This window comes from Osmerus mordax, chromosome 24, assembly GCF_038355195.1.
Source record: "Osmerus mordax isolate fOsmMor3 chromosome 24, fOsmMor3.pri, whole genome shotgun sequence".
Lineage (NCBI taxonomy): Eukaryota > Metazoa > Chordata > Actinopteri > Osmeriformes > Osmeridae > Osmerus > Osmerus mordax.
Genome location: NC_090073.1, coordinates 9079211 through 9104840, shown reverse-complemented (window position 1 = coordinate 9104840; position 25630 = coordinate 9079211). Strand labels below are relative to the sequence as shown.

Sequence of the window (25630 nt, the reverse complement as noted above, 5' to 3'; positions counted from 1 at the left end):
AGGGAATCTACCAAAACACGAGTAATATTGCCTATCCACTTAAATGGATTATAACTGAAGTTTCAGTATAAAATATTTATCAAAGCTCAGAAAGATCGGTTGGGCTCTGATGAACAGACTTTGGTGTTCTCTTTCTGGAAGAAGAGGGGAGTGTGTCCCAGAGAAGGGGAATCAGAAACGACGCCACCAGTCAACACAGATATCCATGCCATAACGATACGTACACACATATACACAACACGGTTTCCCCCCGTGGCACTCACTGGCATCACACCTCAGTGCCTTGGCTGCAGTCGGGTGGAGGGAGGTGTTCGCAGGGGGGGGGGGGGGGGTGGGGGTGGGAGGAGGGGGGTGTTAGGTTCGGGGGAGTGAGCAAGAGGGGTGCGATGGTGTGGAGGCCCTGCTCTTGGATCATGGGGTGAGCCTCACCCCAGCGCGGCCAGGTCAAAGGTCGGAGAAGGAGCGGGCCACTTTCATCTCGTGCCTGCGCAGGTGGTTGACCAGGGACTGCACGTAGGTGAAGACGCACTTCGAGTCTGGCTTTCTCCCCATGATCATCATGTCCTCCACCTCCAGCAGGGGCATGCAGTTAGCGAAGGCCCTGGAAGGGGGGAGGAGGGGGAGACAGGAAGGTAGTCAGATGGAGAATGGGAGGGAGGGAGGGAGAGGGGAGAGAGCGAGGGAGGGATGGACCATCAAAACTCCCCCAAGAAAAAAAAAAGTCTGTCTGTTGTATCCATCTACTGCAGTGTACCGCATACATCTAATTTCGGTGCTAAAATATTAGTTATAAGCTTGCTTATGCTTAAAACAAGTACATTTGGCTGCCAGTTCAGTAAGTGTTAAGGCTCATTCATGTTCATAGATATCCCACTCACTCACTGAGCACAACTTCGGACATTCATTTAGCACTTCTTTTAAATAAAAACTATAAACTGTAAAAGTTGAACAAGTAAAACAGAGCACAACCAGAAAATATCTACAGTTTGATGGATCCAGAATTAAACTGTAAGTCATGCTTCCAACCACTAGGTGGCGACAGTTACTCAGAAGCCTTGCAGCGCTGGCGACAGCGCTCTGCAGAGGGGGGCTCTGCTAGTTATAGTCTGAGCTGCCAAGCCAGGAGCAGAGAAGAAGAAGGAGAGGGGAAACACTGCAAGATAGGACAGGCAGAGCTGGACCATGGGACCTGCAGAGGGTCAGCGTATCCAATAAAAACACAACTGACAGGATACAGAATAAAGCTATACTTGGTTGTCTTTCTGAGGCTGAAACATGAGGACTTGGTGTGACTTGTCTAACTCCCTATTGAGCCAAAATGGTACAATAAAATTATGACATTTTCCAGGTGGATAAACACTGGTGATCCAAATCCAATGAGAAATAGACACAGACACACACGGGACCTGCATTTCTCATTCCAGCTACCTAGTTTCCAAGCTCTGGGTCTTCAACACTGTGAAGCTGCAGCTCCTTTTAAAGTGTGGAGCTCCAGATGTGCTGGTGACTGGCTCCGTGCCTGGACCTCAGCCTTGTGGCCACATACACACGCACACACACACACATACCCAGGGAGTCAGATGGCTGAGCGGTTAGGGAATCGGGCTACTAATCAGAAGGTTGCCGGTTTGATTCTTGGCTGTGAAAAATGACGTTGTGTCCTTGGGCAAGGCACCTCACCCTACTTGCCTTGGGGGGAATGTCCCTGTACTTACTGTAAGTCGCTCTGGATAAGAGCGTCTGCTAAAATGACAAATGTAAATATACACACACATATATACACATTTTTGTGGAACAAACATATACCCTCTCCCACAACCCCCTCCCCCACGTTCTATCTCAGCACCGTGGAGAGATTCCTCAGTGGGACTGCCACCCCCTCCCTCCCCCCTCCTCCTCCTCTCACCATGAGCGTAATACCGGCGGGACCGCGACTTTAGGAGGAGTTTTTGGTTTTGACCAGGCCCTTGGTCACCAGGCCCCGGTAGAACTCCTGCAGGTACGTGTACACACACTTCCAATCCGGCTCACGCATCTGCACCATGTCCTCCACATCCAGCAGCTGGGGGCAGTCTGCCAGCCTCCTGCACCCCACCAGGACCAGGGGCAGGGGGGAGAGAGGGGGGGAGGGGGAGAGAGAGGGGAAGATAGGGGAGAGGAGAGGGGGAGAGAGTAGAGGAGAGAGAGGGGGAGGGGAGAGGAGAGAGAGGAGGGAGGGGAGAGAGGAGAGGAGAGAGAGGGGGAGGGGAGAGAGGAGAGGAGAGAGAGGGGGAGGGGAGAGAGGAGAGGAGAGGAGAGGAGAGGGAGGGGGGAGGGGAGAGAGGAGAGGAGAGAGAGAGGGGGGAGAGGAGAGAGGGGGAGAGAGGGGAGAAGATAGGGGAGAGGAGAGGGGGAGAGAGTAGAGGAGAGAGAGGGGGAGGGGAGAGAGGAGAGGAGAGAGAGGAGAGGGAGGGGGGAGGGGAGAGAGGAGAGGAGGGAGAGAGGAGAGAGAGGGGGGAGAGAGAGAGGGGGGAGAGGAGAGAGAGGGGGGGAGAGGAGAGAGGAACAGCAACATAACAGAGAGAGAAGAGGTGCGGACAAGACAACAGAAAAAAGATGGAGAGAGAGAGGTGGGGGTGGAGAGAGAGAGGTGGAGGTGGAGAGAGAGAGGTGGGGGTGGAGAGAGAGAGAGAGAGGTAGGGGTGGAGAGAGAGAGAGGTGGGGGCAAAGAGGGAGGCAGAGAGGACAAAGCGTGAGCAGCCAAATCCAAGGGTTCAGGGTGAGGAAGACAGAGAAAGAAGAGACACAAAAAAATAAAAACAACAAAAGTTACAGTCTCCGTGGTGACAGACGCATCCATGAGTTGACATGCTTCATGAACATCATGACACATATGTGCACACACTCACAGAAATAAATAAAATAGAAAAAACACAAAAATGGCAAATGGATCGTCGGACGACATCCATTTTGCATTTGTGGTTTTGTTTTGTTGTCGTTTTTTCTGTGCACCGACACAAGAGACCGGGGAGGGGACATCAACAACAGGAAGTGGCTTTGTTTTGTCCCACATATACAAGAGAGACACGGAAAACAACACCAAGGATCCTACAGTGACTCTACAACACACACACACACTGGTGGTGCACAGGGATGTTGGTGTGTGTGTGTGTGTGTACGTGTGTGTGTGTGTGTGTGTCTCAGGCAGAGGGGTGTGTGGTGCCCAGGAAGAGGGTGACAGTGAGGAGGTTTGGAGGAAACAGTGGCAGTCATCATCATCATCCTCATCATCATCATCATCACAGCTGTTCTACTGGCAGGTGACACAAACACTGGCAGGTGACAGGCCAGAGAATGAAGGGTCACGAGACCCCAAAAGAAGAGGAGTGAGAGAGGAGGAGGAGGAAGAGGAGAGTAGAGGGTAAGTAGGAGGGAGGTTTGGGCTGCAGTCACGGCTACTTCCTGTCAGGTGGTCGTTTGGGGAATGGGTATGCACCAATCCCAGTCCAGATGGATGGAGAGTGGAGGTTGAGAGAGGAAGAGGAAGTAGTAGTAGGTGATCCATGACCTCACGGAGCATAGGGGGCGGAGCGAGAGAGACTGATGAAGGGATAAAAGGGTAGACAGACATCCGGAGGAGTACGACTTCAGGAGCCACTGGGATGTGAATCCCATCCACCCATCCATCCCTGTGGAGACCTTGAGAGATCTGTCTCCCCTCCCCAGCCTGGAGGAGCAGGGAGGCTGGGAGGCTGGGCAGGGAGGCAGGGAGGCTGGGAGGCAGGGCAGGGAGGCAGGGAGGCTGGGAGGCAGGGAGGCTGGGCAGGGAGGCTGGGCAGGGAGGCTGGGAGGCTGGAAGGTGGGGGAGCTCAGCCCAGTTGAGCCTAAGATTCCACTAAACCAGGCCTGAATGTTGATGTTATTCAGGTCGAACTAATGACCTGGAGAGGCTGGACCGGGGAACACCTGAGGTCTGTTAGTTTGGGCACGTCGAAGCGAGGAAAGATGCTTATCTCTGGGGTCAAATGTTGGGCTGTGGTTTTGTTGGTGTTGAGTGGTCGGTGCAGCAGATGCATATCAGAAATCTGGCCCAGAGGAAAGGCTTTGGCTTGGAGAAAGAGTTTCTTGCTGATGTAGGTGAAATCGTACACACAAATACACACGCTAGTCAGGAACGTCACCCACTGAAGACGTTCCTCTAAGACTTCACACCGCCGGAGGTCTACCACCTTGCAGCGCGCAACAACACGGACTGTGTGGGTTAGCTCCTGTGTGACGAACGCCCAACAAACGCAACAGTATGTTAGGAGTACTCACTCTGCCGTGCTGAAGGCCACCTCGAAGTTGTGCCTGCGGTTGCTAGGCGTCAGTTCGGAGTAGTCGAAGGCCTCTGGGAAGAAGTTGTGCACCAGAGCGCAGAACGCCATGCCGTCGCTCCAACAGGAAGAAAAGTTCTGAATCTCCACGTTCTAGGAATGAGAAAGGAAAATAACCGTCACGGAAATGAAACCCGCTTATTGCTGCTCCCCTCGGAGCACAATGAAAACCCCAGAAGGACTTAGAGGGAGGTGGTTGAAGGTAGCGACCCGGCGCGGTGGGTGCCAGGGCGGCTTAGCTCACCTCGTAGGAGCGGGTCTTGGCACGGCACCAGTCCAGCAACATCTGCTTGATGGAGTTGGCGTTGGGCACGCCGAAGCTGGTGGAACGCTGGACGTTGTTCACCTTGGCGACCGCTAGATTCCCGGGGCTGAGGAGGAGGGCTCGTTTAAAGTTCACGTTTTCTCCCTTTAGAGTCTTTTTAAAGATGTATGTTATATAATTACATATATTTGGGGCATTTCATGCTTCATCAGATCGTTGGACAGGAAAGGTGGGGAGAGAGAGAGAGTGAGAGTGAGAGAAACACAGAGAGAGAGACACAGAGAGAGAGATAAGGAGAGGAGGAAAAAGAGAGACTGGGAGAAAAAAAAGAAAAGAGAAAAAAACAGAGAGAGATCCAGCAAAGGGCCATGGCCAGATTTGAACCCCAAATCTCTGCAACCTACACGGTTCACACTTATCAGGTAAGCTCATCTCTCATGTGTTCTCCAGGATCCTTACCCTCCACTCTCCAGCTTCTCGATCATGGCCCGGCGAGCCTGCATGGCAGACGTCTTGGGCAGCGTCTGGGCCCTCATCAGCTCCTTACGCTTCTCCGCCTGACGACGCTCCATGGCGGCCAGACCGCCGCCGCCGCCGCCGCGAGGTGAGGCGTCGTCCTCACGGTCAAACACACTGGTAGAGAGAGGTCATAGGTCACACACACTGGTACAGAGAGAGAGGTCATAGGTCAAACACACTGGGACAGAGAGAGAGAGATCCTAGGTCACACACAGTGGTACAGAGAGAGAGAGGTCATAGGTCAAACACACTGGGACAGAGAGAGAGAGATCCTAGGTCACACACACTGGGACAGAGAGTGAGAGGGGTTATAGGTCAAACAATCTCTAATGATTCATTTAAGGCCTCGGTCAATGCTAATGCCAGGGATATCTGAGGACTGTTCACTCACCTGCCCACTTTCTTAGTGGATGAGGAGGAGAAGCTGTAGGACTTGGACTGAACTGACCCCTCTGTGGAGAAGACAGGAGATGGAGACATCACACAATCAACACAAGTCCTCCGACATGACACTGACGAGGGCGACCATCTCCTGACCTAGAAGAAGGAGAAGGAGGAGAAGAAGAAGGAGGAGGAGAAGAAGGAGAAGGAAGAGAAGAAGGAGAAGGAAGAGAAGAAAGAGGAGAAGAAGAAAGAGGAGAAGAAGAAGAAGGAGAAGGAGGAGAAGAAGGAGGAGGAGGAGAAGGAGAAGAAGAAGGAGGAGGAGAAGGAGGAGGAGAAGGAGGAGGAGGAGAAGGAGAAGAAGGAGAAGGAGGAGGAGAAGAAGGAGAAGGAGGAGAAGAAGAAGGAGGAGGAGAAACTCACTGTCTGTCTTCTTCAGGTAGCTGGCCTCCATGATGGTGCTGCAGCTCGAGCGGCTGCCGTCATCTGGACACAAACAAACACACGTCAGCAGTCTGGAAAGGCTTTGAGTGGTTCCCTACACGGTCTGCACAGAAGCTGGGGCGCTGCAGGTGAACGCACATTAGTATCATTTTTTGGAGGGCGTTATTTATCAATAGGACAGTAGGAGAGAGAGGAAGGAAAGTAGAAAGAGAGAGGGGAAGTCAGTGTCATGTGACCAGTGTCATGTGACCAGTGTCCTGGGCCTACCGGACTGGGCGAAGCGGTCTGTCTTGGTGAGCTGGCTGAGGGTGGAGCCGTCAGCTGACTTCTCCACCTTCTTCACCACCACCTCCCCTGCTGCCCCCGGAGCGCGGCCTTTCTGAGCGCGCTCCTCGCGGTGCTGCCGCAGTTCCTGCAGACGAGTCTCACGCTCCTTCTCTCTCTGGTCTGAGACGGAGGGGAGGAGGAGGAGAGGGAGGGAGGAGGAGTGGGAGAGGAGGGAGGAGAGGGGAGGGGAAGGAGGAGGAGGAGAGGGAAGGGAGGGATGAGGAGAGGGGAAGGAAGGAGGAGAGGGAGGGGAAGAGGGAAAAGTCAGCGGAAAAAGGGGTTGAGGGAGGAGGAACTGAAACAAACTTTGCCTCCTCAGACAACAAAGTCAGACTAAACAGGGAGGTCATATTTGAGCAGCAACACTTGCTGGATTCTTTCCATAGCGTTCTCAAAAAGCCTCTGAACCCTAACAGCCTCCCTGCAGGTTTACGACTCCCACAAGCCCCCTCCAGCTGTGTTTGAGCACGTGCTGTGTGAGGATCAAACAGTCCCAAACAAAGAGTCCTAATCGCTCCATCGCTTAAACCACCAGCCAAGACCAACCAGAGCTCTCCAACACGGAGATATCCTAACATCCACGCTGCCCCCGTGTAGTCTTACCTGTCCATTTACTTTCCTAAGCCCTTTGCGGTCTCACCATGACCAAGCTAAACACACAAATCGGCGGCATAGCAGAAGTGCTAGCGAGCTCTGTTTTCTGTGGCTGGATGCAGAGTCATTGTCCTGGCTCGTATCCTGCACTGCAAAAACTCTAAATATAACCAAGTATGATAATCTGTTTGTTAGATCTTAAATCTACTTGGCCTCGTTTCTAATATAAATGGCTAATCGAGTGACTTCATTGAAGAAAACAACCGGTTATTTACAGAAATCTTTCCAAGTCAAATCCACTTTGCACCGGCTGGCACTTTACTTGAGCTGGTTTTGTTGCACTTAAATTTGACAGGGTGCCTCCAGGAAGAGCCAACACCTCGCCCCAGATGTGCCGACTAGCGTCCGTCCTGGCTGGTGGACTAGCGTCCACCCCCCACCCTCACCCCCACCCGCAGCCTCACCCCCCACCCTCACCCCCACCCGCAGCCTCACCCCCCACCCTCACCCCCACCCGCAGCCTCACCCCCCACCCCCACCCTCACCCCCCACCCTCACCCCCACAACACCCTCATCACACGTGGCCAGGGAAGGGAGTGTCGGAGTTCTCTCACAGCATCCAGTCTCATGCATGTTAACGGGAAGTGTTGACACGTCCCTCACCGCCAACCACAGCACGAGCCACCGCGCACAATTAGCTTGACGAACAGGAAGCCCGGAGTGTCGAAAGGTAACATTTGTAGGGAAGGGCGACTTTAACGAGGTGTGGTTGACGATGACGGAATGTGACAGGCTGACGACGCAGGCAGGCAGGCACGGACGGGACACAAAACAACAACAAGACGAATACACACGGATTCACTCTGCCATGAACACGCCACACAAACCTGTCCTACCTATTTCCTCCTGCGTACAGCCCAGCGTGGCCTCTGGGGGCAGGACGAGGGGGGGAGGGGGGCAGGACGAGAGGAGAACATGAGAGGACTGAAACTAAAGAGTGAACAGGGGGAGGGGGGGGGGGAAGAGAGGGCTAACTTCTGTAGCTAGAGAGGGAGGGGGGAGACCATAGATATAACTAAACAACTGGAAAGAGAGAGGGAGATGGAGAGGGAGAGAGAGATAGAGAGAGAAAGAGAGAGAGACAGAGAGAGAGAGGGAGAGAGAGGGACATAGAGAGAGAGAAAGGGAGATATAGAGAGAGAAAGGGAGAGAGAGAGGGGAAGAGAGAGAGAGAAAGGGAGATATAGAGAGAGAAAGGGAGAGAGAGAGGGACATAGAGAGAGAGAAAGGGAGATATAGAGAGAGAAAGGGAGAGAGAGAGGGGAAGAGAGAGAGAGAAAGGGAGATATAGAGAGAGAAAGGGAGAGAGAGAGGGACATAGAGAGAGAGAAAGGGAGATATAGAGAGAGAAAGGGAGAGAGAGAGGGGAAGAGAGAGAGAGAAAGGGAGATATAGAGAGAGAAAGGGAGAGAGAGAGGGGAAGAGAGAGATGAGAGAGAGATGTTTGACTTCCACTGAAGGAAGGGGACAGGTCTGGTCTGACCTCACCTCTCTTCCTCTTGCGTAGCTCCCTCATGGCTGCTCGGATCATCTTCCTCTCCTCAAAGTCTTTGGACTCGTCCAGCTGTCGGAAAACAAACAACACGGCCGTCACAGACGGAAAGAATGAGAGAGGTCGCCCCCGACAACGCTGTTCCAGCCCCTCCGAGACCCACGACACCGCTGTTCCACAGTTAAAAGTGTGTATAAAAACACTGTGTGTGTGTTTACGCTGAGGAAACGCCGGCACACAACTGAGAAACTTCACAAATTACGGGTTGGAGCATAAAAAACTGCGAGCAGGTAGGATGGATGAAGGATGGATGAATATTAAGTGGAGGATGGATGAACGTATGAAGAGAAGGATGGATGAATGCATGAAGTGAAGGATGGAGGAAGTGAGGGATGGAGGAAGTGAAGGATGGAGGAAGTGAAGGATGGAGGAAGTGAAGGATGCATGAAGTGAAGTATGGAGGAAGTGAGGGATGGAGGAACTGAAGGATGGAGGAAGTGAAGGATGGAGGAAGTGAGGGATGGAGGAAGTGAGGGATGGAGTAGGTACCATTCTGTCCAGGACCTCCTCGTCCTCGATGGCGGCCAGCTGTTCTTCCGTCAGTTTTCCGGAGAGTTCTTCAGCTCTGGGCCGGGAGCTGGACGATCCGTTGGGGATGACGGGGGCTTGACACGCCACCTGCACCGACGGCACAGAAGCGAACACCGGCTCTGACACCATCACTGGCTCTGTCTCCATCTGCGCACACACACACACACACACACACACACACACACACACACACACACACACACACACACACACACACACACACACACACACACACACACACACACACACACACACACACACACACACACACACACACACACACACACACACACACACACACACACACACACACACACACACACACACACACACACAGAGAGATTAGTCATGGGGACATTTTAGGGGGGTTTATTATGTTCCTTGGTAAAAATAAAAAAAATTTACACTGGTTACGTTCAACACATTATGTTCAACACAGGGATCAGGATTTCAAACAACCTCGGAAGGATGAGGGATTAATCCCCTGGTGTTTCCAGAGTGTTCCTCAGTGACGCTGACCACTCCACCCCTCCACCCCTCCTCCCCTCCTCCACCCCTCCACAGCTGGACAGATACAATAGAAGAAGCCAGCACACACACCAGACCTGGACACACCAGATCTGGACACACCAGATCTGGACACACCAGACCTGGACACACCAGATCTGGACAGGCCCCTCAACCCAACAGCTGTGTTTACAGACACACTGAGGCCCGCTGACATGCAGGAAGGCACAGACACGGGAGGATTGTACTAAACACGTCATGGACGCACTGCAGGAGCCAGTGTGTGAGATAGAGAGGAAAATAGAGAGAGGGAAGAAGAGTGGGAGAGAGAGAGACATTGAAGGAGGGAGAGAGAGACATGGGGAGAGAGAGAGAGACATTGAAGGAGGGAGAGAGAGACATGGGGAGAGAGAGAGAGACATTGAAGGAGGGAGAGAGAGACATGGGGAGAGAGAGAGAGACACATGGGGAGAGAGAGACACGGGGAGAGAGAGAGAGAGAGAGCGGGAGAGCGAGCAGGACAGTCTCTGTACCCCTACTGCTGACAGGCTGACACACATGATGAGTCATGGACATAAACAGCACTGTACTCTGTAAGATACCACTGGCTGTTTAACTGTTTATTTTAAGTGGCCATAAAGTCTTTAGATAACAGCTCTAAAGATATCTTCCTCTGGCTCCACATGCTTGCAGTAGACTACAGAGGTTAGCATGCTTAGGACTTCAGTGCTTTTATTGTAATTGAGCCTCTGGGCCTAACCCTGTCCAGAATTAGCCCAGGCAGCTGGCATTGTCCCCACCAACCTCCTCTCTCTAGTCTCACCCTTCTAGGAGAGGCCCAGATCAGCCCCAGTCCCGGCCCCAGCCCTAGCCCCGGCCCCAGCCCTAGCCCCGGCCCCAGCCCCGGCCCCTGTCACAACCCATTTCCGAGGGGGCTTGTAGTGATCAAAGCAGCCCTTTGGCTCTGGAGGTTTGGACCCTTGGATCTGACCCGGGGGTCAGGTTGGAGTGAGAACCACTTGACCGCAGAGGAATGTTATTTGGATGCTGCACCGGCCGGCAGACACAGAGAGGCCCTTTCCTCCTAAAGCTGTGACAGAGAGGCCCTTTCCTCCTAAAGCTGTGACAGAGAGCCCTTTCCTCCTAAAGCTGTGACAGAGGCCCTTTCCTCCTAAAGCTGTGACAGAGAGGCCCTTTCCTCCTAAAGCTGTGACAGAGAGGCCCTTTCCTCCTAAAGCTGTGACAGAGAGGCCCTTTCCTCCTAAAGCTGTGACAGAGAGGCCTTTCCTCCTAAAGCTGTGACAGAGAGGCCCTTTCCTCCTAAAGCTGTGACAGAGAGGCCCTTTCCTCCTAAAGCTGTGACAGAGAGGCCCTTTCCTCCTAAAGCTGTGACAGAGAGGCCCTTTCCTCCTAAAGCTGTGACAAAGAGGCCCTTTCCTCCTAAAGCTGTGACAGAGAGGCCCTTTCCTCCTAAAGCTGTGACAGAGAGGCCCTTTCCTCCTAAAGCTGTGACAGAGAGGCCCTTTCCTCCTAAAGCTGTGACAGAGAGGCCCTTTCCTCCTAAAGCTGTGACAGAGAGGCCCTTTCCTCCTAAAGCTGTGACAGAGAGGCCCTTTCCTCCTAAAGCTGTGACAGAGAGGCCCTTTCCTCCTAAAGCTGTGACAGAGAGGCCCTTTCCTCCTAAAGCTGTGACAGAGAGGCCTTTCCTCCTAAAGCTGTGACAAAGAGGCCCTTTCCTCCTAAAGCTGTGACAGAGAGGCCCTTTCCTCCTAAAGCTGTGACAGAGAGGCCCTTTCCTCCTAAAGCTGTGACAGAGAGGCCCTTTCCTCCTAAAGCTGTGACAGAGAGGCCCTTTCCTCCTAAAGCTGTGACAGAGAGGCCCTTTCCTCCTAAAGCTGTGACAGAGAGGCCCTTTCCTCCTAAAGCTGTGACAGAGAGGCCCTTTCCTCCTAAAGCTGTGACAGAGAGGCCCCTTTCCTCCTAAAGCTGTGACAGAGAGGCCCTTTCCTCCTAAAGCTGTGACAGAGAGGCCCTTTCCTCCTAAAGCTGTGACAGAGAGGCCCTTTCCTCCTAAAGCTGTGACAGAGAGGCCCTTTCCTCCTAAAGCTGTGACAGAGAGGCCCTTTCCTCCTAAAGCTGTGACAGAGAGGCCCTTTCCTCCTAAAGCTGTGACAGAGAGGCCCTTTCCTCCTAAAGCTGTGACAGAGAGGCCCTTTCCTCCTAAAGCTGTGACAGAGAGGCCCCTTTCCTCCTAAAGCTGTGACAGAGAGGCCCTTTCCTCCTAAAGCTGTGACAGAGAGGCCCTTTCCTCCTAAAGCTGTGACAGAGAGGCCCTTTCCTCCTAAAGCTGTGACAGAGGCCCTTTCCTCCTAAAGCTGTGACAGAGAGGCCCTTTCCTCCTAAAGCTGTGACAGAGAGGCCCTTTCCTCCTAAAGCTGTGACAGAGAGGCCCTTTCCTCCTAAAGCTGTGACAGAGAGGCCCTTTCCTCCTAAAGCTGTGACAGAGAGGCCCCTTTCCTCTAAAGCTGTGACAGAGAGGCCCTTTCCTCCTAAAGCTGTGACAGAGAGGCCCTTTCCTCCTAAAGCTGTGACAGAGAGGCCCTTTCCCTCCTAAAGCTGTGACAAAGAGGCCCTTTCCTCCTAAAGCTGTGACAGAGAGGCCCTTTCCTCCTAAAGCTGTGACAGAGAGGCCCTTTCCTCCTAAAGCTGTGACAGAGAGGCCCTTTCCTCCTAAAGCTGTGACAGAGAGGCCCTTTCCTCCTAAAGCTGTGACAGAGAGGCCCTTTCCTCCTAAAGCTGTGACAGAGAGGCCCTTTCCTCCTAAAGCTGTGACAGAGAGGCCCTTTCCTCCTAAAGCTGTGACAGAGAGGCCCTTTCCTCCTAAAGCTGTGACAGAGAGGCCCTTTCCTCTAAAGCTGTGACAGAGAGGCCCTTTCCTCCTAAAGCTGTGACAGAGAGGCCCTTTCCTCCTAAAGCTGTGACAGAGAGGCCCTTTCCTCCTAAAGCTGTGACAGAGAGGCCCTTTCCTCCTGGGGTTGGACTGTCTGAGCATCACGGAAAGGGAAGCCTGTCTTTATAAAGACACAGTACATTTGCCTGTATTCCACTACACATTCTGTGGCTGTGTTTGTGTGTGTGTGTGTATGCTCGGTGTGTTAAGTGTGTGTGTGTCTCGGTGTCCCAGCATACTGGGTTACGCAAGAACTGTCATTGTTCCATCACTGCTGTCTCCATCGCACACAGGACAGGGGGTCAGGTAAGGTCATCATGCATGCGTCTGGAGAACGGCAGGTTTGTAACATCAGACCTCCCTCCCCCTCCAGTCAGGCTGACAGACAGCATCAGCAGCTGACCCTGAGGATTCTGTCCTTCTGTCCAGCAGGACAACAGAAGGTAAAGCCACACATACCTGCCAGATATCCCTCAAAATGTCATCAACACACACACACACAGTTCCCCTGCTCTCCCCTGTCCTGGCAGCCTGGCCGCCATCGCAACAACTTTCCACCGGCCTCGCAACCCTCACCTCCTGCGCACTCTTTCCAAACGCAGCGTGCTTCGTATCAGAGGTGCAAAGCCTGTCATTTCAACCGCGCATTAAACAGATGACAGAGTTTAGCCCATGTCAATCACCTTCTCTCACGTCTCATTTGCTAGTCCACCCCAGACTAGTCATGTCAAGGTCAAGACTGGTCATATACTGACTGTGTGTGTGTGTGATCAGAGATATGTCTCTCACCCTCTAACTAGTGTGTGTAGCCTGTGTGTGTGTGTGTGTGTGTGAGAACCGTAAGTGTTGGCTATATCTGCACTGGCATCAAGCTGTCTAGTTGTTAGAAAGAGACAGAATGATAAGAGTCTCTTCAGCTGGCAGCTCGTCGGTTCTGCTCTCTGCACCCAGTCACAACACACGGCTGACCCACTTTCCCCGCAATACAGCACCCTCTGTTCAGTACTTGCTGCCCCTGGCAGGAACACTTCCTCAAAGCCCTGACACTTCCAGACCGTTCCACGATGTATTCATTTAGAAGACATTTACATTTAGTCATTTAGCAGACGCTCTTATTCAGAGCGACTTACAGTTGGTACAGGGACATTCCCCCCGAGGCAAGTAGGGTGAAGTGCCTTGCCCAAGGACACAACGTCAATTTGCATGACCGAGAATCGAACTGGCAACCTTCAGATTACTATCCCGATTCCCTAACCGCTCAGCCACCTGACTCCCTTCATTCAACGCCTTCATTCAAAGAGACGCATGTGGTAGTGGTGTGGGGGGATTTGAACCTGCGATTTCTCGATCTGCAGTGAAATACTCGACCACTGAGCTGAACACACTCATCGAAGTCCCGAGACTTCGAGACTGTCTGTGTTGAGTCTTTAAAAACAAACTGTCTAGCAGCCAGACACGACAGTTGGGAGCTGTTTGAAGAGGAATGTCATGGAGATTTCAGGCTTGCTGTGCGGGAAAGGTAGACCAGAGGGAATCACGGCTAGGATGATACTTGGGAGTCAGGTGGCTGAGCGGTGAGGGTATTGGGCTAGTAATCAGAAGGTTGCCAGTTCGTTTCCCGGAATGTCCCTGTACTTACTGTAAGTCGCTCTGGATAAGAGCATCTGCTAAAATGACTAAATGTACTGGAAGGATTCAACAACAAACAAGTCACTTCCTCCCACAGCAGGAAGTGTGTCCCTTTCCCCGACACACACACACACACACACACACACACACACACACACACACACACTGCCAGAGGCCCAGTAACGCTGGGATTAGAAGATTGAAACCCACACTCTGATTCTGTCACACAAAAACAGAAACAGTCACTGGGAACTGGAGGGCGGCAGGGGAAGGAGAGCGAGGGGAGGGAGAGATGGTCGGGCTCTGATCCGGGAGGAGAGGGGATGATGTGGGATAACAATAGATGAAAACGTTTGCCGTTGGAACATTTGATCCTCGGGTTAGAGCGTGAGAGGACAGACCTGCACGCACGCCTGACAGGAGGGTTAATACTGCATACCTGGCAACCCAACCACAAGGCTCTTTCTGGTCCAACAGCCCAGAGATAAACCTTGCGCCTATGATGAAACTAAACACTCACGCAGGTAAATTCAATCACTCCCATAAACAAAACCAGGTTCCAATCAAAACCTGAGATGTCCACACCATATTAAAAGGTCATATTCCACATTAAAGGGGAGGTGAGAGATGAAAGCTGATCTGATTAGAGACTCGTGGACTGACAGGTAGGTTAGGGGGGATAAGCGCCGGGTCAGGAGGGTAGAGAGGTACCAGGCTGTTGCTGCGGGAGACGAGCCCCAGCAGGGAGGGGGTGGAGGAGGAGCGGCGAGTGGCGAAGGTGGGGGGGTGGGGCACGGCGACGGCCTTCGTCTCTCGAAGATCGTCGGGGGTCGTCGTGGGCTCCGGCCCCTGCTCTCCTCCTCTGGGTGTCCCCTCTGTCTCCTGGGGACGGGGGTCTGGGTGGAGCGGGGCGTCCTGGTGGAGGGGTGGAGGAGCCGCTGGCTCGGGGTGGGGCTCAGGGAGACCCAGGGCCAGGCACAGGGCTTCCACCTGCCGGGCCAGCCTCTCCTGCTGGATCCTCAGCCTCAGATTCTCCTCCTGGAGGCAGGCCAGGGCGGAGGCCAGCGGGGTCACCCGCGCCGAGGCCTCCTCCAGCCTGGCGTTAACCCGCTTCCCGAAGGCTTGCATGTCGGTGTGGATCTCCCCCACCGCGCAGCGCAGTCTCAGCTCCAGGCCGCACACCCCTCCCTCTTCCACCTCGACCACAACCTCCTCCTCGTGCTCCTCCTCCTCCTCGTGCTCCCCCCGGGCCAGGAGGTCTCCGATAGCCTCCTCCAGACCAGCGTCCGCACACGGGCTGTCTGGGCCGCACAGCGCCCCCGGTGGCTCGGAGGCCGGAAGGAAGTCCAGGTGGACTCCAGGCATGGCTGCTAGCGTAGCCGCTGACGTCTTAACAGTCCTCTGTCGCCCCGCAAGTCCGACCGCCTCACTTCCTCCTCCCAATCAGGATCCAATCGAGTTTAGAGAAGAACTGGATGAGGCGCTGTGGGAATTGGGAGAACCCCCCCGGAAAAGGTTTGTGAGAGGAGAGCAAGACAGCGGCTCTGCCTCTTTGGAGACGCGGTGCGGAGCAACACTCGCTCTTTATACAGTCGCAACAAATCTGCCCTCTTCAGTGTCCTAGCCGTGACAGCCAATGAGCATGCACGGAATTCCGTTTCCAAGGCAGCGGAGGCCCCGACCCCCTTTTTTTCTTTTTTTTTCAGGTGCCCGTGGACGAGTCTATTTATCACTGGCCCTGCCATTATTCAACTGAGCCAGGCAGGGACTGAGGCGGAGGGGGGGGGGGGGGGGGGGGTGCTGGTGGCAACAATTCAACTCCCCCCCCTCTTTCAACTCTCCCTTTTATTTCTAGCTTGTCCTTCACACCTCGATGGGCAGGCGACAGGGTCTTGGGATGGACCCCTGGGCCGGTGCAGGGGCTGGAAACTGAGTTCTACTGCCCTAAGAGCATTTCTGACAAAGCGCAGACCGTCACACCTGCCTGAGAGAGAGCAGTTGAAAGGTTTGGGTTGCAGGAGAGATCACGGAGGGACACACTGAGAACTGACAGCAGAGAAGGCAGGACAGTCCCTCCATAGAGCTACAGTATATCTCTACTACGAGGGTGAGCTTGGGCCCTGGATCTGTCTGGGCCTGACCCTGGTCCTTCCTGGCCCTGAGCCTGGCCCACCCTGGGCCTGACCCTGGTCCTGGCCAACCCTGGCCCTGGTCCTGGCCCACCCTGGGCCTGACCCTGGCCCTGGTCCTGGCCCACCCTGGCCCTGACCCTGGCCCACCCTGGCCCTGACCCTGGCCCACCCTGGGCCTGACCCTGGCCCACCCTGGTCCTGGTCCTGGTCCTTGTCCAGCCTGTCCCTGGCACAGTGAAAGGTTCCTGGAACGGCGTGTTGATCCCTGGGCCTGGCTGTGCATGATCCCCACACCATGTCAGTCCAGAGGAGCCAGCTGCTCCTCACTGACGTGCCGAGTGCTCCGTGTGTCAGGCTGAGGTGTGTCAGGCTGGAAGCTCTGAGACGTGTGGCACGCTGTGTGTTTACAGGAGGCCGCGCAGCGCTGAACAGGGTCAGCGTACATGTGCTGTAGCGATAAGCACTGCGACACTGTTCCAACAACGCACTTCTGGCCTTGTATCAACTTCTGGCCTTGTATCAGCTGTATACTGTAGTATCTGCACTACAAGTATGTTGTTTTGGATTAAAGTGTATGCTAAATGAATAACATTTTAAAGTATGTTCCGTGTATGGCATTGTTCACGCAAAAACGCGAATGAAACAGGCATTCCCTTCTAACAGATATTACAGAGTCCTTTTAGTGCACAGTGCATGGAACAGAGAGAGACATATTCTACATAGTACAAATATACGTACATGTGGATTTTTAATTGCATGTGTGTTTGTGGTTTTAGTACGAATCAAAAGCAGCTGTTTGACTCAAACGGACATTAATTGCGTCCGTATCAGATGAGTGAAAATGCGCTTGGCGGCCTCTTCAGCTATTTACAAGAGTGTTGCTAAGAATATTCCCAGCAGCTTTATCCTGGACACGGCAGCCATGAGACAAGGCTTTCAGACTGACCCCCCCCCCCCCCCCCCCCCCCCCCCCCCCCGCTCTCTCTATCCAAACAGACACGCCTGTCATGGCTAAATGCACTTAGGGAACAAGCGTATAACTAGTTGTTCATTAAATACACAGAGATAAAACAGGTACCAGGTAGATGGAGGCCGGCCTTTTCCTTACAGATGAAAATGTGTCGGATTGGTTTCACCAAAAAACACCAAAAAAACCCACTTGTCACATGCGTCCAAACCAGCAGTCCACTTCCTGGCCAGAGTCCCTTCCCAGAGCCACCAGACCACGCGGCAGCAGAGACACCCGTGTCTCTCCAGGCTGTGCCGACAGCGGGGAGGTCCTGGGGCCCCGTACCAGGTCGACCCAGCCTGGCAGCCCGTCAGGGGGCCAGAGCCAGAGAACAGGGCCTCAGCTGGAGGGCCTCCGGGGCGCTCAGCCAGAGGGCCTCCGGGGGGCTCAGCCGGAGGCCCTCTGGCTGTCTGTCATCGCCCACCCTCTCTCCTGCACCCCGGACTCTGAGCGATGTGATGTATGTCCAGTATGTATGGCAGACAGGCAGCGGACAGGCTGGACGTGAGGCAGACAGGTGGGCACAGCAGGGTCGGAACGGGCATCCATAACCCTGAGGCAGCGTGTCTCAGCCTACTGTCACACACACACACACACACACACAGTACACACACACACACACAGTACACACATTCTGACTTATCAATCAAGCTGACCCTGCGACGACTCAGCGCCTCTCTCTTGTTTTCTCTCCTGACGTTCCATCCCTCCGTCTGTCTCTCCTCGCCCTCTCCTGATTGGCCCTTTTCTGGGATGTATCTTCCGTGAGGAACAAGCCGTCTGTTTGAACTACCTTCATTCAACACAGGTATATCAAAGGATTCCAGTCACCTACGCAACACCTAAATATCTGTACCTACGATACCTTGGGCGAGGGCGAGTGTCCTTGGGCAAGGCACTTCACCCTACTTGCCTCGGGGGAATGTCCCTGTACTTACTGTAAGTCGCTCTGGATAAGAGCGTCTGCTAAATGACTAAATGTAAATGTAATTTGTGTGTGTGTGTCACTACCACACCAGCCCTCTATTCTGCCTCGATCCCAAACTGTGTGTCTCTCCTTCGAAGCGAGTCCTTAATGGGTCACAGGGAAGAGAGCGCTGATAAGAGCTGAGGGAACCAGGACCACCAGAGCTGCTGGAGACCGCCGGCAGATCTGAGAGATTCTGCTCGCTCCGCCAACCAACAGCAATAAAGAATGATTAAAAGAACTCTTAAGAACACAGTTAAATCCACTATCTCTCATCTCGGATTACGCCACCATCCCTAATAAGGAACTTTTTTTCCGGAGCTCTCACAGTTACTGTTGTTGAACAGCTCGTAGCATATATAACCCCCCGCACACACCCCAAAACTAACTCTCACACTCCCTTGAACTTCCACGAGTGACCAGGCGGGGGCGTCCTCTCTGGCCCCAGACCTGCCCTCCCCTGGTTGATGCTAACCTGGAGTGATACGTCTGCCAGCAAACCTTTTCACAATCTCATTAGCCAGGCTATTTCCATGGCCGCCCTGTAGCCGACTGTAAGCCCACAAGATCACGGTGAACGACAGGACCCTACTGACCAGCAAACCCAGGAAGAGGGGGGGTGGGGGGAGAGAGGGAGGGGAGAGAGGGAGGGGTAGAGAGAGGGAGGGAGGGGAGAGGGCAGGGAGGGGAAAGGGAGAGGGAGGGAGGGAGTTAGGGGCAGAGAGGGGGGGGAGAGAGGTTCTCTCCCCATCTCAGTCTCTCACACAGCAAACATCCCCAAATTCATCAAATGTAAGCGTAAAAATACCAGTTATGAGCTTGCTTAAACGTAAAACAAGTCACTGTGGGTGCCAGCGCAGTACAATTTTTTTTGTTTTGAATCACGGTGGCACCCAGGTGCAGACCTGAGGTGCTAAAGCAGCATGTGATTATAGCAGGCTGTGTGCAGAACACAACACACTGGCAACATGTGACATTTGTCAGGTTCAGTCCTTTGTCCTGACTGCTATGACAATGGACATGATACCAGGTTAAAACTTGGATGACCGATGTGTTCACCATGCTATACCCTAAGCAATGTCAGGCTTGGTCAGAGAAACAACTTGAACCAACAAACATTTTACAGATTTAGTCACAAAGCTAAAACAGAAAAACACTATGCCACCAGCAAACAGCGTTGACATGAACAGTACCTGGTTGTCCTGGTGAGTCAGTCAGTCAAGCAGTCAAACATCTTCTGATGAAACGTGGATGAACTCGCTCTCGATTTGTCCGTAACTGTCGGCTTGTGTGAGACACCCCTCCTATCTGCGTCTCAATCTGTGTGTGTGTGGTGTGTGAGAGAGCGTGTGTATGCGTCTCACCCTAGGCCTAACTAGTTAAGACAGTCTAAGGGCACACCTTAAATCCCCCCACGTCCGGGCCCAAGCCCTCCCCCCAGACAGCTCCCTCCTCCCAGCCCCCATCAACCTGCCCCCTGATCCCCTTAACCAGATTACTGCTTCTCTCTCTGCATGTGGAGGACAAGACCATTAAAGAGTAAACAAGATGACCCATCGCTCCACCTCACCCCCCATCCTCACCCCCCAACACTCCTGGCTAATGGATGTTAGTGTACACCCCCCCACCCTCCCCCACAGCACTCTAGGGCCTGGGTGTGGGGCTTCTGTTGAGGGTCAACAACTCTACTAGATTTGCCTGACGAGATATCCTCACAAAACAGCATTCAGCATCTGACCCACCAATCACGGCTTGAGAACCAGGGAAGGGGCGGGTGCTCTGGGGTTCGGAGTCCCCTGAGAGGAAGTGATGAACGAATGATGAAGGGGGTATGAAGGGGGGGATGAAGGGAGGCTTGCACTGCAGGAAGGTGTGCGGAGCCTGGAGGTGTGTGAGGTGAGCGGCCCCAGTCTGACATGTGGGAGTGAGGAGTCCTTCCAGACACGAAGAAGAACGTACAGAGGGAACACAGTGAGTGAAGATAACTGAAGAAGAAAGGAACTCCTCCCTCCCTCGCCTCCCTCCTAAAGAAAAGAACGCACCGCCAAGAAAGTACACCCCCAGGACATGAACGGCACTCCCCTCCCTCCCTCCCGCCCTCCCTCCCTCCCGCCCTCCCTCCCTCCTGCCCTCCCTCCCTCCCTCCCTCCTGCCCTCCCTCCCTCCCCGCCCTCCTGCCCTCCCTCCCTCCCTCCCGCCCTCCCTCCCTCCCTCCCTCCCTCCCGCCCTCCCGCCCTCCCTCCCTCCCTCCCTCCCTCCCTCCCTCCCGCCCTCCCGCCCTCCATCCCTCCTGCCCTCCCTCCCTCCTGCCCTCCCTCCTGCCCTCCCTCCCTCCTGCCCTCCCTCCCATACCTCATCTCATACCCTACAAGGACAAATGTGACCGGCTACCCACTCTGTTTCATAAACACCCTCCTTCCTCCGTCCTCTCTCTATCCCTCACCTCTCTCTCCTTCTCATTACACTTCCACGACACTTGAACTAAGTGACCTTTATGAAAACAAAACGTAAAACATTCCACCAAAATCCACTTATTAGAATCGAGAGTTGACAGGAATTCAGCTCCAGAGCACACTACTTGTACTCGAGGGGTTAAAGGTTCTGGGACTAAATCGTACCTGATAAGACACTTTGTCACACTGTAGCCTACCAGAGAATAATGTAGTCGAGTTAACAGTATCATTGTGGTGCCTGGTAGCTGAGATGTGGTTACTGTGCACTCTGCCTGGGAAATACAGACAGTTTCTTGTCTCTGCCCACCGAAATACTGACAGCACTCCGCACTCCTGGTTCCTGATGCTCGACTGTGCTCTCTATATGAACCATTTGCATTTGTCTTTGGATAAAAGCGTCTGCAAAAACAATAAAAGGTCAGATGTACCTTGAAGGAGGATCCTGACGTGAGGCTGGAGGAGGAGGAGGAGATCTTGAAGGGCGACGCTGTCAGTCCCAGGGTCAACTCTAGAGAGGCAAACATCAACAAGGACTGTAAAACACAGTGTACTCAAGCAGAACTCCTGCACTGTTTAGGAAGTGTTTACCCATAAATATCTGTGTGTTAAACAGACACAAATCCCCGGAGCGTGTGTGAGAGGACCTGGCGCAACGCAGAGAGCTGGAGATGAATACTTCATCTTGCGCTGCCACGCAGTCGTAAACCCAGAGGTTTGAGTCGCCAGAACGGCCACCGCAGCACAGCTAACGTTAACATTCCTGTTCATCCCTCTCCTCGTACACACAGACTTAACCGTGCACACACATACACACATACTTTAGTACAGCTATAGAACAGGCGTGATGCAGACCTCGAAAAGCTGTTGGGTGGTGCTGAGGGAGATGGAGACATTTTCCAAAGCCTGTCTTCAGTCACCCACACACACACAGACACACACACACACGGTTAGCACCCAAAAAAGGAGTTCACGGCCATCACAGCAAACTGGGCTTAGCAGAGACGAACCGGGCCTTCTTGAAGAAGCGCAGTGGGGCTGTCAGAGGGGGGGGGGGGGGGGTGCTGGGGGGAGGAGGGGGGCTGGGGGGTGTAAGAGACTCACTGGGTGCTATGACAAGCCCGTTTCAGGCATGGTCTTAAATAAACTGTTTGGGTTGGAGGTCCCGGTTGCTGGGAAAGGTTTTGAACACAAGCCTGGTTGTTTGGATAGATCTCCACAGCAGCTGTGACCGAGCTGCTTCTGGGACAAACCAAGATACACACCTCATAACACACACACACACACACACATACACAGTTCTGTACATACAGACGAGGACAAGCTGGAGTGTGTGTGTGGCTAGTGAGTACAGTTAAGAGGCGGTAAACAGGCCACCGTTTCTCCTGCCGTGTAACTTCATAGACTGGGTCCGGGCGGGTGCACAGGCTGGTCAGTCCATCGTCTGACTAGGCAGGAACGCCGTAGAGAGGCAGCATTGTGCTGCGAGAACACGACACAACCCCATCATTGATTAGCGTCTCTGTTCCCAACCTACTGGCCTCGACCTCCTCTACACCCATCCAGCCTGGCCCAGTAGGACGGCAGAGCGACAATGCTGTCTTATCTCTCTCTCTCTCTCTCTCTCTCCTCCCACAAGTCCCAGCACCCCCACGGCCCGGGTCAGTATCGGTGTTTTGTGGCTGGGCTCGCGTGGCCGCCTCTTGTCTCTGACATCAACAGGGAACCCAGTGTGACGAGGTTCTGGAGTGGGTTTAGGACAGACGATACATATCTAAACCACCGCCCCCCCGCCCTGGTCTAGGCATAGTTACATTGCCTCTGTACGTACACACATACACCGAGGCTAGTTAGCTGAGCTGGCTTTGGCACTGAGTTTCAGCGTAATCATTTCAGAAACTCTAGCACCAAGCAGGAAAACATCTCCATTTAAAACAACTCAATCTTACAGGCTTCATCGACACGGACACACGTGTCGGTGGTGTGTGTGTGTGTGTTGTGTGTCGACGCCTGTTCTCCTACCTGCTCTCTGTCCCACAGTGTTGGTGTTGAGGCGGGGGGCCATGGTGGCCATGGGGGGCCATGGGGTCACTCCAGCCCTGGAGGAGGAGGAGGTGCGGCCATCCTTGATCTCGATGGTGAGGAAGGTCTTCATGTCGGGGTCGGACTCTGCCTGGCTGTCCCTCGTCCCAGCTGTTCTTCCTGGGGTCTGCTCTGCCTCGCCGGAGGCGTGCCTCAGCTTTTCAGCCGGCTGCCTCGCCCCGCCCACGCCACTCCACGATTGGTGAGCCGAGGACCGGAGTTGGGTGGCCACGCCCCGCGGCCAAGAGGAACCCTGCCGTTGGCACTCAGAGGAGGAGGATCCGAGGCGGGGTCTCCCGGGCAGGTCTGCAGGGGTGCTGAGGGGCGTAGCAGTGGTTCCGGCCGACTGGGGTGTTCCCGCCGCGGGGCCCTGGAAGAACTGGGCTCTGGCCAGGGAGCTGGCTGGAGGAGGGGGGGGGCCCCCGTTCCTCAGGGAGCCCCTCTTCAGCAGTGAGATGCTCGGGCCGGGGGCGGGGCCGGGGGCGGGGCCGGGCTCTGTGAACCTTGCGCACCCTGTCCCGCACGGAGTTGGCACGGCTGAACGGGGCCAACGCCGTCTCTCTCCTCTCGGGCGCTGCGGACGTGGGAGCAGAACACTCGATTAACCGACAGAATAAAACCCAGATGGGACACAGCGAGTGTGCGGTGACAGACCTGCTCTCTTCGCTCCCGAGTCAAACTAACCCCTCACCACCGCTGGAACACTGTCTCCGGGGGCAACACGCAGCAAATCCACTCAACTCAGAAGAAGTCTTACTCTTCTCCAAGTCTCCTCCTCTCACAGCTCTCTACAAATCCCTTTTTTTTTCCTCCTGACTCTCCCCTCTCCCTCTCTCGTGCTCCTGCCTTTTTTCTAGAATTCCCTTCCCTCCCTCCTTCCATCTCTCACTCCTTGTTGCCGTAGTAACGAGCAGACAGAGGAGTCTCTCTCTCTCTCGCTCCTCCCTCTCTCTCGCTCTCAGAGGTGACGGGGGTCAGATCTTGAGCACCCTGAGGTGATTTGAGGTGGCCTCTCATACTCACGTCACGGAGGGAGTAACGGGAGGGAGGGAGGACAGAGGTTTGTGATACAGCCAGAGGGGAAAGAACAAATGGAGAGAGAGAGAGGGCGAGAGAGAGAGCGAGCGAGAGAGAAAAACAACTCCTCTATAAATCCATCTTCCTTAGATGTTCGGTTAAGTGTTTACACGGGACAGAACACACACACACACACACAGAGAAGAGCCTGGGGACTATCTATCCTAAAGGGGTTGCATCCTGCGCTCCAGCAGTGTTCCCTGTGCTCCACCCCGCAGCCCTGACCCTATACGGTCATGTCTCCCCCCCCAAGACGCCTGATGGAAGCCATGGCCCCTAGGACGGGGGCAGGGCGCCCGATACCCAGCAGGGTGAGCCATAACTCAGGAGCTACGGACGCAGTCCTCCTGCACGTGAGACGGTCAACACCCTCAAGCTGAAGCTCTCTGTGCCATCAGGATGAATGCGAGGTTGTGTGTCCGGCAGTGAGTGTGTGTTTGTGTGTCTGGCAGTGAGTGTGTGTTTTCTGTACTTTCAAGTGCTTACCAGCATCTTTTACTTTGCCCGGGGGTGCAAACGCTGTCTCTCTGTTTAGCAGGACCTAGTGAGGGGAAGGAGAAAGAGAGATAGAGATTGAGAGAAAGAGAGAGAAACAGAAAGAGTGAGATAGAAAGAAAGAGACAGAGAGAACAGCAAAAATAGAGAAAAGAGCAGACAATTAAATAATAATAGTAAAATAATAATAAAAACAACATCTCTACAGAGAAGCCCATTCGCGTGTACATCCGGACTGTAGATCAATGGACGCGAAACACAGTCAAGAACTTTGAACACAACAGCCGGATAGTCTCAGCAGATGAAGCTGAGATGATCTGTAAACGTCACCGCGAACTCGGGGGTTGAGGGGCCACAGTAACAGGAACACTCACGGGCCCCTGTTCTTTTTTAGGCCCTCGCGTGTTTACAGTAGTGTCAGGACACTCCTCGCCGTGTTCTCTGGAAGCTTCTGGAACAACCTCTCTGACGGCAGGCGAGGAGGACCTGAGGTGAACCAGAACCTGGCAGAACCGATAGGCTACAAGACTTAGGGGACTGGCTTTGGTGTTTGTTGGTGTAGCCAAGTAACGGGAGGCCAAACAAGATTTAACTAGGTAAACACACAGACACACTCAGAGAAATATGAGATGTTTATAGGTGCTGCATGGACCAAGGTGTCACTGAGGAATGGTGTCAGGGGCCCATTTTGTCAGAGAGCAGGAATTCCAAGTATGAAGTGAAATAACACAAAGCAGCTAGACAACCCCAACCTTGTGGTGCAACGGCATACTCATTTACCGAGTTTGAATGTTAAAGTTGGAATGACTATATGGTAAGTAGCCAGAGTATTTAAAAGTATTCAAATGTTTTTATACTGTACCTTCTGTTGTAGGATGTCCACTTTTTTCCTTGCCATTGAGGAGGCCATTGTGGGAGCCTGGGGCTCTCCTGGACAGAGCTGCCCATCAGGCTGCTCTAGGCTGGGCTCCGGGATGGGCTGGGCAGGGAGGCCGTCTGGATGATGATTGGTGCTCTCCGCTTCGGAGTCTGTGCTGGAGGAGGAGCAACTCATGACCACCTCGGCCTCCTCTCCTTGGCCACGCCCCTCAGGGGCCACACCCACGCTCAGGTCAGACGTCCCGGAGTCGAAGCGTTTCCGTGACAGCGGGCCGGTGACCTCGGAGTCCGTGAGGGTTCTGGGCCCCAGGCTGGAGTCGGAGGTGCCTGAGTCATGCCTCTGTCTGAACCAGGACTGGGAGCCCACGCTGCGGTCCGAAGCTCCAGAGTCCAGCCTTGCCCTGAAGGCCGAGCTCAGCCCAAGG

At 53.9% G+C, this 25630-nt stretch overlaps 1 protein-coding gene across 1 annotated transcript in view; it reads right to left on the bottom strand.

Moving 5' to 3' along the window:
- Window positions 1-329: 329 nt before the first annotated feature.
- Window positions 330-25630, bottom strand: part of smtnb (smoothelin b) — a 49035-nt gene continuing 23734 nt past the window's right edge. Inside the window, 15 exon segments of the mRNA XM_067228506.1 lie at window positions 330-601; window positions 4297-4448; window positions 4600-4726; window positions 5080-5253; window positions 5531-5591; window positions 5944-6006; window positions 6232-6411; window positions 7782-7814; window positions 8434-8509; window positions 8987-9175; window positions 21104-21183; window positions 22695-23256; window positions 23258-23328; window positions 24318-24372; window positions 25189-25624. Coding sequence (XP_067084607.1) covers window positions 445-601; window positions 4297-4448; window positions 4600-4726; window positions 5080-5253; window positions 5531-5591; window positions 5944-6006; window positions 6232-6411; window positions 7782-7814; window positions 8434-8509; window positions 8987-9175; window positions 21104-21183; window positions 22695-23256; window positions 23258-23328; window positions 24318-24372; window positions 25189-25624 — 2416 coding nt within the window. The 3' untranslated portion in view covers window positions 330-444.